The sequence below is a fragment of the Gekko japonicus genome, unplaced genomic scaffold (genome assembly GCF_001447785.1).
Source record: "Gekko japonicus isolate JY-2015 unplaced genomic scaffold, Gekko_japonicus_V1.1 scaffold217, whole genome shotgun sequence".
In the NCBI taxonomy this organism is placed as follows: Eukaryota; Metazoa; Chordata; class Lepidosauria; order Squamata; family Gekkonidae; genus Gekko; species Gekko japonicus.
In genome coordinates this window covers 103,931-122,168 of record NW_015164188.1, presented here as the reverse complement: position 1 = coordinate 122,168, position 18,238 = coordinate 103,931, and the positions used below count along the sequence as shown (strand labels likewise).

At 42.1% G+C, this 18,238-nt stretch overlaps 1 protein-coding gene across 1 annotated transcript in view; it reads right to left on the bottom strand.

The window, feature by feature from the left end:
• Nucleotides 1-18,238, bottom strand: part of NEK10 (NIMA related kinase 10) — a 112,095-nt gene that overhangs the window by 59,021 nt on the left and 34,836 nt on the right. The window contains 5 exon segments of the mRNA XM_015408234.1: nt 709-784; nt 11,707-11,809; nt 14,066-14,187; nt 15,309-15,354; nt 18,089-18,226. Coding sequence (XP_015263720.1) covers nt 709-784; nt 11,707-11,809; nt 14,066-14,187; nt 15,309-15,354; nt 18,089-18,226 — 485 coding nt within the window.

Genomic DNA, 18,238 nt, shown 5'->3' with positions numbered 1-18,238 from the left:
CCTTGAGTTTCAGTGAGGAAAATGGACTATAAATGAATACATAAATACTTTGCATTAATTTTCTTTATTGCAGTTGTTTTACCTGTTTGGATACTTTTTCCTATTCTTTGTTTTTCTTGGTTTCAATAGACAATGCATTTCTGTTTATAATGGTGGAGGTGGTGGATGCTCCTTCACTGGACGTTTTCAAGCGGAGGCTGGACGACCATCTTTCGGGTATGTTGTAGGGCTATCTTTCGGCTATGCTCCTGCAGAGTGCAGGGGGTTGGACTACATGACCTGCAAGGTCCCTTCCAACTCTAAGAATCTATGATTCTATACAATTGAACTGGACTCCCAGCAATCACAGCCTTTATCCAAAGAATTTCCCATCACATTCCTGTGATTTGTTGGACAAGCTTATCATTCACACAGATATAGATGTCTAGCCAGATATCCAAAGTAGGAGCTAACTCTGTAAACATGTTTATGGCCCTTCCCCATCGACGAAAATTCTCAAGGATAGGGGCTGTGTGCTTGTAATGGGATAATTGTAGCAAAGATACAAAGAATGTAGAAATAACTATAATTTAATGTCTCAGAAACAGGAGGGAACTTAGTAATTCCGGGACCCTGGGCAAAGTCCAAGATGGAGCCCCAGTACATTGACAAAGGGTCATTAAAATTTGAAGACAAAGTGGCTCTTCCAAAAAAAGAACATTGCCTTACCAGGAGTAGAGAATAGTTCCAACAATTGAAGTAAGTTTGCTATTTTCTTGTTTTTGCTTTGCAAGACCAAAGTCAGCTGCAATAAAGGGGGGGAAATGAATGTTAGTTTTCCCACAAATGCTTCAAGTTCTAGTTACTCCAAAGAATGCCAATTAGCAAAAGTTTACTATCTCTGAAAATGCTTGTTCATTTTTACAGTTTAAATCAGATGCCACATTATTTGTCTACCTCCCTCATCTACCTTTGACCGATTCTGCAAAAGCAGTTGTTCTGCCCTCGGTCTCCTCTTTCCCCCAGTTGTACTGCTCAATTCCCCACTATTTGCTGCTACAAAATAAGGATCAAGAAGACGTGGGGGAAATTGGGGAGAGATGCAGGTCAAAATGCAACCACGCAACAAATAGTGGGAAACTGAGCAGTACAGCTGCGGGAAACGGGAGCAAGGATGGAACGACTGCTTTTGCGGAATTGGTCTTTATGTTTTTTGTGTTTTCTTTTGTTTTTGCTGTCATGTCACAGCCAACTTATGTTGACCCCATAGGGCTTTCAAGGCAAGAGACATTCAGAGGTCGTTTGCTATTGCCTGCCTGTGCGTAACAGCCCTGGACTTCCTCGGTGGTCTCCAGGGTTACCAAGTACCTACCTTCGAATCGGCGGGGGACACATGGTTCCCAGCCGGAACATCCCTTGGTGTAACACCCCCCCCACCGCACCATGCCGTCACCCAGACGTGACGCCAGCACGCTGGGCATGTAGCTGGGTGACGCTCTGGCAATGAAGCTGGAAACTCGTTGGTACTATTGCCAGGAGCGTCGCCCAGCTATGTGCCCAGCGTGCTGGCGTCACATCTGGGCGATGGCGTTTGTTTTCCATGCGGGAATGTTCCTGACAAGCAGTATGTGTCCCCCACCGATTTAAGGTAGGTACTTGGTAAGCCTAATGGTCTCCCATTCAAATATAAACCAGGGCTGACTCAGCTTGGCTTCTGAGATGTGACGAGATCAGGCTACATTTCAATATAGAGGAGACCAGGTCTCCTGCTACAGTGAGAAATCTTCACAGGCCAATGGAGGGAAATGGGGAAGGCTTGCCATCATCACATATGGCTCAAAACCAGAAGTGATGTCATTATGTTGGGTGATGTGCTACTATTCTCCCATAGAGTTTCGAGTGAATCCTAGAACATCACCTTGACATGACAACATCATTTCCAGTTCTGTGACAGAAGTGACCCTGTTCTTGGCCCTGTTTCTCCCATCTACTTCAATTTGATCTATCAATTTTTAGGCAGTAGTCTGTAAATACCAATATAATAAATTTACAATTAGCTCTTTGCTATGCTCTGGGTCTATGCCAATAGCGTGGAATAGAAATGAATATTTTAAATATATATCAAAATCAATTTATGAAGATTAGAATTGAGCAGATGCCAAAACTAACAATGTATTAACTATGAAAACACTTACTTAGGCAACTTTGACTCTAATCTAAGCTACATCAGCTACTGTTCTTGGCAACAGCTGAAAAGCAGTAACTCCCTGAAGACAAATCCTAGCAATGTGATCTCTGCAAAGGTCATATAACTTTTTTTAATTGTCAGCAGAATATTATGTTTCAAATCTTACCAGAGGGCAAAATATTAAATTAAGCTCTGTCATGAGAAGGAAAATGACATGGTACCAAGGTAGTTGCTGCTCCCTTGCCCGTCGGGATTTCCCTTATCCACACTACCATGCTCTCCATCCTTTTCTGAGGATTGCAGAGCAAGGCTGTGGCTGTGGCTGTTGTTGTCTGTCTGCTTCCATCTCCAGTGCCAGCATCAGCACTGCAGCCATTGAGTGAGGTATCACTTTGCAGGCACAGAAATGCAACAGAAAAATGTACACTTGTGTGTTGCCCATTACATACAACAGTTTGGTGTAGTGGTTAAGTGTGCTGACTCTAATCTGGGGGAACCGGGTTTGATTCCCCACTCCTCCACTTGCAGCTGCTGGATGAGCTTGGGCAAGTCATAGTTCTGACAAGAGCTGTCCTTGAAAGGGCAGTTCTTGAAAGAGCTTTCTCAGCCCCACCTACCTCACAGGGTGTCTGTTGTGGGGAGCAGGGGTCTTTTGGGGCCGGAGCATGCTGGAGCGTCCCCCTCCCCCCTCTCTTTGCCCTCTTTCTTTCCCTCCTTTCCTCCCCCTTTCCTTTTCTTTCTCTCTTCCCCTTCTCTTCCTTCCTTCCTCTCTTTTCCTTCTTCTTCCCTTCTCGCTTTCTTTCCATCCTTCTTTCCTTCTCTTTCACTCTTTCATTCCTTCGTTCCTTCTCTCTACACACACTCTCTCTCTCTTTCCTTCCCTCTTTCCTCCTTCTGCGGCCCAACTCTAGTGAGACGAGGTTTAAACTTTAAGCCCCTTCTCTCTTCGCTCCCCCCCCCCCTTGCTGGGGAAGGGAAGGGGAGGCTTTTGAATATGCCTTCCCCCGCTTTTGCTTCCCCTTCTGACATCACTTCCGGTGGGGAGGGGAAGAGAAAGGAGTTTGTAAGCCGCTCTGAGACTCTGGGTGAAGGGCAGGGTATAAGTCCTATCTCTTCTTCTTCTTTTTCACATTTAGACCAGGTTAACTGGTCATTTAGTGCTACCTCTACAATCTGTGCTCAGACTCTGTATTAAAAGCAACATGCTCACCTATGTCTACTTTTATCATAGTTTCTGCACACATTACAATGTATCATATTTACTCTTACAAGGCAAAAACCTATACATTCTTGCTGGGAGAAAGTAAAAACGAAAGCAGTTGGACTTATTTCCAGGTACACGGTCATAGATTTAGGCTGTCTGAGAAAGAAGAAGTAGGATCTGAGATATCAAAAACTAACACAAAACTTAGGGAAAAACTGGGGATTAAAAGAGTTTTCTTGGTCTCCAAATGCTGCTCAAACCAATAAATACTCCTTCCATTTAGTTCAACCCAACCAGTTGTGACCTATTAATTAATCCAAATACTGAACTTTTTAAAGGTCATTTTACATTAAACTACAATCAGCAATATACATATTTAGTTTTCAAAGGTCAAAATTATACCCCTTAGGTTTGGACTGGAGCTCATAATGACACAAAGGGATGGAAACTTAAGACTGGAATATGATGTCACCTGTGGTATTTGCTTTCAGAACTGACAGCTTCACATTACATCATGCTAATACCATGGCACATAGGGAGAATTAAATATTGTAACATATTCCTTGTCTCATTCTCTCCCCCCCCCCCCAAGCCAGTATGTAATAGTATAAACTTCTATTAGCAGCCTTTCAGGTACTCAATATTAAGCAATTTTTTTTAAAAAAAATGAGATGAAGTAGAACATTTAAAGGAGCATACTTATAAGCATACTGGTAGATTCTTCAAAGTGTAATTTTGAACTATTATAATTTGTGTTACCTCAGTTTACTGCAGTCTGAATAATTTCTTCCCTATGTTCCTGTCAACCAACTGACCATGCTGGAGTCTTTAGGTCAGGTCTGACTACCCAATATATTTTTTCAAGTACATTGCCAGGTCAGGTCGACAGCCATGATTTACGAAGGCCATCCTTCCCAGATGAGAGTGGGCTCTATTCAGAGGAATACCATGGCACATAGGGAGAACAGGCTTCAGCCTTCTCGCGAGGCTATTTTTTCTGATCTGAAACAGCTCTGAGGAGCAACTCTTCATCCTGTCAGGAAAGCTTAGCCTGTACTGGTAGACAACATGTGAAGTCACTTCCCCTGACACAGCACTGTCCCAACCAAAACCAGGCCTATGTATGCCTGTAAAGCATATAATTCCAAGACTACACCTGTCAACTCAAACTGGGGATGTAACTTGAAAAAATGTATAATTATGGCCACAGAACAGCTGAATCCAAAGCTGTGTCACTTTTTCTTGCTGTTCATTTAGTGTTTGTTTGGTTCTATCAGAATGTTATTTCAGAAATTGCCACCACCGTCAATTTGACTGGGTGAATATTTTAATAAATCATAAAAATTTGATGTAGGATATTTTCAAACATGTGGATTTCTTAATACTATCTGAAATGTTAGCCCTTTGGAAAGACTATAACAGAAGGCCATGTGGATGTTTGAAACACTTCTTTTATTTTAAAAAAATACAGATATGATTCTAACACATCACAGAAAGACAGAACTGAGATATGTGCCAAAACAAATAACACCCTCAAGTGGAATTCAAATTAAGACTTAAGATGTGATGTTCATCCAGTGACCTTTTGCACCATTTGCTACTTTGGAGCTTTGTGACTGAAAATAACAAGAAACAACGTTTGTTAATTGTTTCTCACATTATATATGTAACAGCCACTTGAGACAGAAAGGCTTTCACACTTGGCTGCTGCAAAAGGTGAGGACAGGTGGGATGTTTCAAGTATAATTTGAACATATTTTTGCTGTCCTGAAAACCAGCAGGCATTTGTTTGACCCACTGTGGCTGCAGTCACACGGACGGAGCATTAGCCATGCTACAGAGACGGAAGATAGGCGGATTTTCCGGGCGCGATCAAACTGCAACATCTGGGAAGCGTAGAGCTCCCGTGGCTAACCCGAGGCTTCCCGCCGAAGATGCGCCGTAAAAAACTAGTACCTCTGAGGTACTAGTTTCCGGAAACTGCGGGGCAAGGGTGGGCGTCTGATCACCTGACCTTTTTCTGACAGAAAGGAAATGTGAAGAACTATACCCCTGCCACCCTACTGCTCCCAGAGAGAGCCAGTGTGGTGTAGTAGTTAAGAGTATTTTCTGGTGGTAGCTCGTGGCATCCGGCACCCACCCATGTCCCGTTGCGAAAAGGGGTTTTTCCCCAAGTCTCCACGGGATGCGCACAAGCACCCAACGGCGCATGCGCACCCTTCAGTAAAAAAAAAACCCACAACCCCCGCCGCGCCGCTTCTTTGCCGCGCTGCAGGATTGACGTATGATTGGCTCCTTCCCCCCGAACCACGGGACGTCGGCTGGACGTTTGATCCGGCGGCCGCGCGGTAGTTTGCTCCGGGGCAAACAGCCATGCCTCCCCCCCGCGATATCCGGCCCGTGTGACCGGGGCCTGTATTTATTTATTTATACCCCACCTTTCTCCTCAATGAGGACCCAAAGTGGCTTATATCATTCTCCTCTCCTCCATTTTATCCACACAACAAACCTGTACAGTAGGTTAGAATGAGAGAGTGTGACTGGCCCATCCATGGCACTAGTGGGGAGGACTTGAATCTAGGTCTTCCAGATACTAGTCCAACTACTCTTAACTACTACACCAGGGTGGCGGGGGTATAGTTCTTCACGTCTCCTTTCTGTCAGAAAAATGTCAGGTGTGATGGGGGTCAATTCAACGCTAAGCATGTCATCATCACGCCTCTCCTCCAGCCCTAGGAGCAATTTTGAACAATTTTTTATAGTCTTCACATTTGGGGGGGAGGGGTTGGTAAAATGAAGGATAAGTACCTGCATTTAAAAACAAACAAACAGGACAACCTTCCTGAAGTGTGAGAAGCAAAACTAAGAGCTTATGGATGTGTGACTTCAAGACCCATACACATGCAAGTCAAGTTGTGATGTTGCTTTTACATGACAAACCTGTTGTGACCATTGTTATGAAGCTGTCCTCATTCTCAGATGCTGAAGAGTTGAAAAGCAGCACGGGAGCATAGTTGCTGGTTTGTTCTGAGACCTCATATTGGTAGTATCGAAGCTTATTTTGTGGTCTGATCCAAAGCCAGGCATTTATTTGGTTCACACTTGGCTCTACACATTATATGTGAGTGGATTATGCCTGTTGCAGTACCATGTTTTACATGGCTCAAGGGCACTGGTACTTGATTATTTCTACTTATTGTAATGATCACCTATGCTGCAAGAAATATACCAAAGCAAACTGAGCAATTCTTCAAGCACGCCTTAAAAAAATTAGAATGGTGCTGGCCTGCCAAATATTGCCTCAAATAAACACTGTTTTATTGCCGTTCAGAAACCATCCATCATAATCCTTTTACAAGTAATCTAAAGAAAACAAGCCTTAGACAGGCTTTAATGGTACTCATAACAAAAAACATGTATTGCAGACCATTTGGTGAAACATAGAGATTAAAAAAATAGGATGATAATGATGGCACAGTTACAATGGACAACGTTGGAGAAACCCCACTGTCTTCCCATCTCTCTCTTTTGTTTAATGCTGATGTTTCTCAGGTGCTATTTTTGGCATGTTGCAAAAGCTGTTCCAGTCATCTATTGAGAGAGGTTAAATAGGTACAGGAACAAAAGGCAATGCAAGAGCACCATTCAGTGGTTGTCTGTTTTAGTGCAACCTGGCTCCTGTTTCTTTCTAGAAATATAGTGCAAGAACGTTTTTTTAAGGAGCAGAAACAGAATAATTAGAAATGTCTTCTTGTATGAGATAGGTGTGGCTACTCTGTTTTGTTAGCAGGGAGAATTTTTTGCATCTGCCTGTGCACGCTGAGATGAGGAAAGCTGGATTAGATGAAGGTGGAGTGAAAATTCATGGAAGGAAGATTAACGATTTGAGATATGCAGATGACACCACATTAACTGGCAGAAATGAGGACTTGAAAGAACTACTGATGAAGGTTAAAGCAGAAAGTGCCAAAACAGGATTACAGCCAAACATCAAGAAGACAAAAGTAGTGAGTACAGGGGAATTACACAACTTTAAGGCTGCTGCTGATGAAGAAATCGAAATTGTAAAAGATTTTCTGTTCCTTGGCTCCATCATCAACCGAAAGGGAGACGGCAACCAAGAAATCAGAAGGCAACTGAGACTCAGAAGGGCAGCCATAAAGGAGCCAGAAAAGACTCTTAGGTGGAAGGATGTGTCACTGGTGACCAAGATCAAGAAAATTCATACCACGGTATTCCCCATTACTATGTATGGGTGTGAAAGTTCGACAATGAAGAAAGCTAACAGGAGGGAAATTGATTTATTTGAAAGGTGGTGTCGGAGGAGTTTTAGGAGTACTGTGGACTGCTATAAAAACAAAGAAGTGTGTTCTAGATTAAATCAAGCCTGGCCTCTCCTTAGAAGTTAAAAGTGACTAAACTGAAGCTGTCATACTTTGGCTACATTATGAGTAGACATCGTTTGCTGGAAAAGACCATAATGCCAGGGGAAGCTGAAGGCAGCAGGAAAAGAGGAAGATCCAACTATGACAGGTGGTTTCTATCAACTGAGGGGACCCACACAGCCTCCTATGATTTTGTGGGAACCAGGTTTATTTTAAACTATAACCCTTTCCCTCAATACCAGGTGTTCTAAAGGTGGAGCGTGTCTAGGCTTTGGATGCGCTGCTGTGAGGTAAACTCTGTAGTGCACAAGTAGAATACAGAGGTCACTGAGGCAGGAATTATATGTTAACAGCAAAGAAGATTGATTCATTTACAAGTAGGTTTCCAGGAACAGATTAGCAGCATAGGGCTCCAGATAGACAAAAGAGAAACCTGGCTGAGGCACATTAATTTAGAGAGTAATTTAAATTTTCTCTAATACTTTCCAGCACAAACAGACTTTTACTGATTAATCACTAGGTTGGATCCTAACACATCCAGGATTCCACCAACACCAGCCTGCCTTTTCCCAAGAGTCGGACTAAATGGCACAAGGTCTGCTCATTGCCAGAGACAGGCCTAACAGTTGGGTAATCTATTCTCCGTCAGAAGACAAACCAAACCACTCTGCCACACTACCAGGCAGAGCAGTCCTTCCCTCTGTCTGCTCTTTTCCTGAGCCAGACCTGAGCTCTCATTGCTCTCTCCCTGAGGCAGAACTTCAACTCAACTCCTGCAGTGTTTCCCTCCAACATTCCATCCCCCTTCTCAAAGGTGACTGGATCCTGGAGCAGTGTTCCCATAGGCTAAAGTGAGTGGGTTTTTCCCCTTCAGGGTCAGGACAGCCTTCATCACACCTACATCAGATGGACTGACTCAATAAAGGAAGCCATGGCCCTCAGTTCACAAGACCTGAACAAGGCTATTAATGATAGGATGTCATTAACTCATAGGGTCACCACAAGTTGGAAGTGTCTCAACAGCACTTAACACACACGCACGCATACACACACATCATAATATGGAGGGAAGTGTCTCAACAGCACTTAACACACACACATAATAATATGGAAGATTATAGAAAGTGCTTCCTGATACCTGAATAAGCTCTTAGAATTAGAAAGTTTTCTTCCATTATTCAATCAAATATGTTTGCAGGCATGCACAAAAGCACACACAATCATTCACATGTGCACTTTAAGCAATGCCATAATATAGCTGTATCTTTTTTTCATAAGTTTCACATGTTTTCATATGTTTGATGTCACTAACTTGGTTAAGCAACGTAAATTAGAGGTAACAGAGTATCATTCTTTACATCTGAATGAAGCTTCTAAATAGGCCTAAAGCAATGTATGCAAGTGATCCTTATGATTCACATATAGATCCCCTTCAGCTTTCAGCTCTTATGCCTTATTTTACTGATTTGTTTATTTTTCTCATGACATCACCAGCCCGCTTCCTTATAATCACAAGGCTGGTGGGAAGTAGCTTATATGATACAGTGACCGAGACATCATCAATTCCCTCAGCTGACATCCTTGGGTCAATCGGTCTCAACCTCAGGGGACAAGAAAAGCCTGTATCTAGAACTTTGGCCAGATTTTTGACCCCAAAACTGAGAAAGCAAATTTAAATAAAACATTAAAATATATAAATACATTAGAATCTTTATCAAATAATACAGTCTTGAAATACAGCCATGTAAATGTGAGCCAGTGTGAGCCGGAGTGTCAGACTGGGGTTCGAATCACTCAGCTACTAAGTTCACTGGCTTTTCTGTCAGCTCAAAGTACCTCCCAGGTTTATTGTGAGGATAAACAGGGATAGGGGAAGACACTGGAGGAAGAATATGTATACAGTCCTGAGCTCTTTGGATAATGGAGGAATAAAATGGAATACATAAATCAACTTGATCACTTGGTCCAACACCAGCCACAGTGCAGGGATGCAGTTCACTGGTATTTCAAAGGCAATAGCTATAGTATCTAGGTAGTTTACTGTTCCTAGAAACATTCTAATGCAGCCTATTGGGTTTTAAGCCCCACTACATCTTTTGGAAATATATAAGGCAAGCCAAACAATTCCCACAAACAGTTCAATTCCAGTTTATGGCATTTAGCTACTAATGGGAGAAAGCCTCAAGATCGTTTTTCAAAGTGTTTTGTAGTGTGCATAGTTACTTAAACACGTGCTCTAAAGCTCATAATCACATTCTTTTAATTATTCATGGAGCCTAAATGAGGAATGGGGACATTTAGAAAGATCTTCTGCCCAAAGGAAGCAAAGTTAATGTTTTTCCCCCAAAGTGCTTATTTGTCCTTCATCTAAGACATCATTACTATAACAAACTAAATTGACTCACATAACCATCCTTCACAGATACGTGGCTGAATCAAATCAACAAATTAATTGAATGAAGAATTAAGTTCTAGAAATTGCTACAATAGCAAAGTTCACCCACTCTACTTCTGCTTAGCGCAGATCTCACCCTGCAGCGGGCATTCCATGTTTTTGAACATTCCAAGCAGCTGTACAAAAGTGCAGCAAATAATGTGTGGTGTGGTGGACTTGTAAAGAACATAGTGGAAGTCTGAGATAGTTCAAGCTTCCATATTCTTGGAAGGATATGGGTGGAAATACGGGGAACTTGCATCCCCTGTAGAATTGCTTAGAATCAATATTTATGTAACTGGATCATTATGGTAACAGAACACACAGTTCTCTCCTATACCACAGCCCTCTCCATCCTTCAGGAATTGATTGTTGATCTTAACCTGACGTGGCAAAGTCACTGCTCTCCTTGGAGGCCAGGATAGGGGCTCTGGGGCAAGTGATGCTCTGTCATCTTGGTGCTTGGGGGGGGTCAACAGTGGGAGGGCTTCTAATGTCCTGGCCCCACTGGTGGACCTCCTGATGGCACTGGTATTTCTGGCCACTGTGTGATACAGAGTGTTGGACTGGATGGGCCTTTGGCCTGATCCAACACTGGCATCTCTTATGTTCTTATGATCCATGTAAATCATGATAGGAGACATGTAAAGACAAGGACTTCCCATTGTCTTCTAGAAACAGGGAAGCATTCGATGTATGAATCAATTCAGAGGTGACGTAGTGGCTAGACATTCTTTAGATTGCGAAACCCAGGTTCAAACTGCTGTTCAGCTACAAAGCTCACGTAGATTTGAGTCCAGTAGCACCTTAGAGACCAACAGGATTTTTCAGGGTATGAGCTTTCAAGAGACAAAGCTCCCTTTGTTGGTCTCTAAGGTGCTACTGGATTTGAATCTAGCTCTTCTACTGCAGAGCTACACAGCTGCCCTCTAAAGCTCATCTAACGACTTTGGGCAAGGGCTTCTCAGCCTACCATACCTCTCAGGCCCGTATTAAATCCACAGAATACATCCTTGAAAGAAGGAAAGACGGCATAGAGAACCTTTAATAAAAATACATTAACTCACTAGCTAAATGGAGATGATCTTATGTAAGTAATCCTGAACTTCTTGGAGGATGGGAGGTATACAAATGTGACATATTAGATGTACTGTGGCCAATCTCTATTCATGAGCAAAGTATTTTCCTTCAAAGAAGAAAACAGGCAACACTTGCACACGAAGTACACCGTAATTTTTATTTTATACTAACAGAAACTTTGGACAACTAATAGCAGGATAATTTAAAGACCACATCTATAACTCTGACAAATTTACTACTTCTCATCTACTGAAAAGTGTACACAGTAAATATGCCAGCGGTACATAGTACTATCTGAAAAGAAAAGGTTTAATATGTCAATATATATTAGAAAGGGTTCAACATTTTCATTTCATTTATTCCAAATTTAGTAGTCCAGACTGAAAATAAATCAGTTTCTACTGAAACCTGCTAGCATTACAAAATTTGAACTTACTGATTGTTACTTTATCCTTATCTCCCAGCATGATATTGTTTGGTGTGAGGTCTCTATGGATAATTCTCTTCTCTTTGTGCAAATATCGAAGAGCTAAACACAGCTTTACAACAAAGAAAAACCTTAATATAAATGCAAAACCATATATATCAGTGACTTTCAAATGGTAAGTTTAAAACCTAGCAGTAGAGAAACAAGTTTTGTGGGAGGCGGCACGGAAACTCTGGACAGTGTGGTGTCAAAAATGGTAACAGATGAGAAAATTTCTAGGATGGTATAAAACTGACTGAAGACCATAGTTTGTGTAACCAATAAGCACACTGATAGAATCCTCCAAAATGTCCCAGTTGAATTATTCATTTTGTGCACTCTATCAGTCCTTCAACAAACTGCATCTGGGATATACGCAGGGCAAAGCTGGCTTGCTTCTAACCCATCCACTGTGTTGCTGTACCTCTAAAGAGAAGACCTAGATATACACTGTAACTCTCCAAAGAATATAATGCTTTAAAGGAAATTTTGTCAATTTTGCTCCTGCTTTCAGAGGCAGGAAATGAAACTTTATCCTCAGTTCTGCAGAAAAGCTAACCAAAGTCTTAATGCAAAGTCTGAAGAATACTTCTGGATTTGCCAAGCAAATGGTATTCTGAGACTCTGCCTTGAGATTTTAGTTAAACTCACTGCAGGTAAAGGGTCTGGGAGAGCCAGTGTGGTGCAGTGGTTAGTGTCAGGGTAGCATTTGGGAGACTCTGGTTTCATCCCCACCCTGCCATGGAAGCTCACCAGGTAACCTTAGGCCAATCACTCTCTTTCAGCCTAACCTACCTCACTGTGTTTTATGTTTTATTGTGAGCAGGGGTCGTTTTGTAGAAAAAGAGCTAGGGGAACTCATTAGCACAACTCATTAGCATATGCCATACCCCCTGACATCACCAGAAGTGTGTCATAAGGCCACACCCCCTGAATGCGCTCGCCCACTTGGGGAGAGGGGATCAAAGTGTAATACAAGCCTCCTCCGAGACTTGATCATACCAATCTCAACTCTCTCTTGGGTCTTGATGCCTGCCAGTCATTCCCCCTGCCTGGGGGAAGCCGAGTTGGACCAAAATACAGTCCAAACTGCTGTAAGGAACACCCGTCCACCCTGAGCACTGACAGGGTGTGTCAAATTGCCATTTTACCCCGACTGGAAGCAGGGGGCGGGGCTTCGTCGTGTGCCCCGCCCCCGCACCTCACCTGGGGGAACGGCGATCCCCCACGATCCCCCGAATCAACCCCTGATTGTGAGGATAAAAAGGAGAAGCGGTGAGCAATGTTGAAAGCCACTTTTGATCCCCATTAGAGTTTTCAGTCTGTCTGAAAACAACTCAAACATATTTGAGTATTATGGCTTGGGAAGGTTTCCCTGACATAATTGGCCATGTCTCAAGGAGGAGGAGGAGATATTGATTTATACCCCGCCCTTCACTACCCGAAGGAATCTCAGAGCGGCTTACAATCTCCTTTCCCTTCCCCTCCCCACAACAGACACCCTGTGAGGTAGGTGGGGCTGAGAGAGCTCTGAGAGAACTGTTCATGAGAACAGCTCTGAAAGAACTTGTAACTCACCCAAGGTCACACTAGCAGCTGCATGTGGAAGAGTAGGGAATCAAACCCGGTTCTCCCAGATGAGAGCCCATACTCCTAACCACAACACCAAACTGGCTCTCAAAAGCCCAGCATGGCATACTGTGCAAAATACACATTGGGGAAAATTGTTGTTAGGTTGTTGTCACCCACCCACTGACAATTGGCCATTACTCATCTGTTACCAATGGGCCAGGGAACATCCTGCAGCCAGCTGATTTTTGTTTTGAGCTGTGACCACCAATTTTAATGTTTATTTGTTTTAAATTTTTAACTGTATGTATTGTATTGCTAATATGATGTTACCTGCCCTGAGCCCACTCATGGGATGGATGGGATAGAGATACGAAAAACAAATAAATAAAAAATAAAAAGAAGGCTCTCAACATGTCTCAAGCGGCTTCTGTAAGGCTTGGATAGTTGTGTGCCGCTCCTCATCCAAAGGATGCCTCTGACACCTACACGGCTACATTCCACAGAGTTACCATTTCTGCAGTGACCGCACTAACTGCAAGACAAAATACAGCTTCCTAGAAATTAAATCTTATGGCCTGAATGGTAGGAAGACTGCCATGCAACAGAACAGCAAACTTGAACAGCATACAGTGAAATGTTTCAGGATCAATGACACAGTTCTTACCCTATCTTGGGAACAATAAACATAAATGAATCACTGTCCCTGAATCAAACGCTACACAAAGAAAAAGCAATTAACATAAATTCAGAGCCTTACTTGAATGAATACATTCCATATTCTATCTTCGGCAAACTGCTGTCGCTTTTCCTTCAATGAATGAAAATGTTCTCCCAGTGGTGCCCCTTCTATGAGCTCCATGACTATGTACAGCCTGTCATCTATACACAACAAAATAAAATAGCAGTAGCAAAACAATATTCTATTTCTGCATGCAGTAGCTGACTAGGGAACACCATACTATAAAAACTGTGGGAGCTAAGCGAAAGGATTTCCCAAATCAGAACTGGTTGACCACTATCACGGCAGGAACACAACAGCATAAGGATCTATGGCCTCAAAAGGAAATGATTAACCCACCAACCAATGTGTCTTCTAAAACTTCCTAAAATTAAAACACCTCTTTACAGGGCTATGTGAAAAGTTAACAATGATTGTGTCCATTGCATAGTGTGTCCGGCTAGTCACCACATGAAACAGACCCAAGGTGGTAACATGGGCCAAAGATCCTGCTTCTGGATTCACTGTTTATACTGAAATCACCCAAGACAAGGAGTTCTGACATCTGGAGAGCCCCCATCTCTTGTGGGATAACTGGTACATCAAAGAATCTGAAACAGACCTGATATCTCCAACACAAAGAACACACAGCTAGATGTCTCCATCCCTGCAGCTTTTGATTTGCCAGTTATCCATCTAAGCAAAAAATTCTCAGCAACCTCTAATGACTACATGTGGGCATCTGAGAGATCAAGTCTGTCATTTTGCAGAACTGAGACCCAGCATGGTGTTGTGGTTAAGAGCGGCGGACTCTAATCTGGAGAACCAGGTTTGATTTCGCACTCCTCTACATGAAACCTGCTGGGTAACCTTGGGCAAGTCACAGTTCTCTCAGAACTCTCTCAGCCCCACCTACCTCACAAGGTGACTGTTGTGGGGAGAGAAAGGGAGGTGATATTAAGTCGCTTTGAGACTCCTTAAGGAAGAGAAAAGCAGGGTATAAGAACCTCCTCCTCCTCTGGATATGGGTTTAAGAGTGGTCAGGAAATAATTCATATCCCTCATACACACTCTGGATTCTGGTGTCAATTAAAAATCTCTGAATCCCAGTTATATATTAAAATTCAGTAAATTATCCAATGTCCCCAAATATCTATAGCTGGAACAAAAGCTTCTTGATGATGTCATGAAGACTTAGGTCCTATTTTTTAAATTTTGTATTAAAAACCTTTCTATGGTAACAAATTAGTTTAACAAAGTAGTCTTGTAAATATATACTTACTTTCTAAGAATGTTCTGTAATATCGTACAACATTAGGATGATAAAGCTACAATAAAATAACATAAAGTTAGGGTTAGATGGAACATTCATGTTTGTAACATCTAGTCACGGCAAGATGAGGAGAGAAGCACAAGCGCAATGCAATGTGCATTGTCACTGCTAAGTACTGTGACTAGGAAGATAACCTAGTAAGATAAAACCATCTTATCTCCTTTTCTTTATACTGTTTGTTAACACTTTACAGGGTCCCCCCAATAGCTCAATTCCCCTTTCAGAAGCTTTCCCCTCCCCTTTATTTTAGCACTGATTTAGGGTTAGCTACTAGTGGTTAAGACACTGAATTGCAGACCGGAAGGTTGGTAGTTCAACAGTTTGAGACCCGAGTGCTGCATGACAGAGTGAGCTCCCATCTCTAGTCACAGCTCCTGCCAACCTAGCAGTTCGAAAGCAAGAAATTGCAAGTAGATAAATAGGTACTGCTTCGGTGGGAAGTAACAGCGTTCCGTGCACCTCGGCATCTAGTCATGCCAGCCACATGCCCACAGAAACATCTTCAGACAGCACTGGCTCTTCAGCTTGGAAATGGAGATGAGCACCGCACCCTAGAGTCGGATTCGACTGGCTTTCGAGCAAGGGAAACCTTTACCTTTAACTTACTTCAGGGGTATGAATGTGGTGAGATCACATTCGTAGACGTAGACGTAGAAAAATAAATATATATAAATACACACAGACACATTCTCTTTAGATATAAATATATACACATATATGAATCTCTTTGCAAGTGGAAAATAATATCTCAATTGACTTTCACAATGCAACCATAAGCACACATGCTTGAAATCTGCGAAACTCCAAGTAACTGTATTTATTTATGGGTGCAACATTATAAACCATTATAAAAAACTGGCTTTACCATTTCTGTGATGTTAGAAAGAATCAAGTTCTACTCTTTCGCTCGTCAAGTTACAGCCTAGAATTAGAGTTTACCGTGCTTGTCACCAAGGTCAGGAAATGGCTGTGCCACTTCAGAAGCATAGAAAGAACTAAGCATTAATGAGTGGTCTATTCTAGATGGGGGAAAGGAAGGGAATGTATGCAAAAGGAATACAAATGTTTAAACTTCTATGTTCCCTATTTTATGGAACAAAGGTGGTCATTGCAGTTCTAGTGACGTGCAACTTTGTTTCCAGACAGACAGATTCAGGTAGGTAGCTGTGTGGGTTCCGAAGCAGCGGAACAAAGTTTGAGTCCAGTGGCACCTTTAAGACCAAGAAAATCTTATCTGAAGAAGTGTGCTTGCACACAAAAGATTGTAAGGTTCAAGGAAGGGCAGAGCGAGAGGGCCAGAAGAAATCAACACACACACAACCGTTTCTGGTAAAAACATGGCCACACTTATTTATTAATACAGACAGAGGAGCTATGGTGCAGCATTGGGATGGATCCAGGCATTGGGTGACCCGCCTGCCACTCGATGGACCCCTCCCCTCCCAGCCCACCTGCTAGGGGATCGTCCATGGAGTGACAAGATACTGGGACACATGTGGGCACCAGCCTCTACATGGTCCCCCTGCCACCTGGAAGTGGAAGCCAGCCGGCAGTCCCTGTCAGTAGCACCAATGAAGACAGCTGCCAGTGACTTCTTCAAAAACACTGTGTTTTCAACAGTGGTTAAATAAAATCTGGGACTATTTTATTTTAAGTAAAATTACTTATAACTTAATTAAAGTAAAGGTAGGCTCCCTTGCTCGAAAGCCAGTCGAATCCGACTCTAGGGTTGCGGTGCTCAGCTCAGTTTCAAAGCCGAAGAGCCAGCGCTGTCCGAAAACGTTTCCGTGGTCATGTGGCCGGCATGACTAAACACCAAGGCGCAAGGAACGCTATTTTTTAATGTTTATTTTGTATTTTAAGATAGTTACATGCTTATCTGGAGGTTACTGACTGCTGTTTAAAGTAAAGGTAAAGGTTCCCTTGCTCGAAAGCCAGTCGAATCCGACTCATCTCCGTTTCAAAGCCGAAGAGCCAACGCTGTCCGAAGACATTTCCGTGGTCATGTGGCCGGCATGACTAAACACGAAGGCGCAGGGAACGCTGTTACCTTCCCACCGAAGTGGTACCTATTTATCTACTTGCAATTTCTTGCTTTCGAACAGCTAGGTTGGCAGGAATAACTTAATTAATGTTCCAATAGTTCAATACCAGAACAAGTTGGTTAAGACTTGGTACCCAATAGTTAGTTACTTAATGGAAAAAAGATTTACTTCCTCAAAATCCTTTGTATCAAGATTTGATTTATTTTTAATTGTTAAAAATTATTTAAGTTTATGTTTATCTGTATCAATGTTATTGTTAAAAGTTAAACATTGTTAATAATAATTTAAAAACCACTGTGTTTAACATGTAGACTACAAAGAGGACACAATCCCATGTTGGAACATCTTTATTGTAATCCTCATTCTTGAAATCCACACCCTTACAGCAATTAGCAGTTTTTAAGGCTTAAAAAAGCGAAAAGGTTTTATAGTTGTATGACTTATAATGACTATTGAACATAAAGGAATTAGATTACATAAAGCAACACCAACAAAGAATACCTAGTTGCTGCCTCTTGTCATTTTACACAGTCAATAGGTTGACTTTGTCTAGCAAACGTCAGTATAGGTAAACTACTTTTTTCATTAGCATTCAAAATCCTGCACATGTTTATTTGAAAGGAAGAACTATTGATCTCCTAAAACTTATTTCCTGTTTATTAATAATAACAAGCTTAAACTTACCTGTTCCTTAATTATGGTTAATTCAGAGACAATGTTCTTCATGCTATTGTCTCGATCTTTTTTATCCTTTCCAAATGCTGGATTATGTAAATTGATCTCTTTCATCGCTAGAAAGTTTTGGCCACTGTGTTTTCTAACCTACGACAAGGA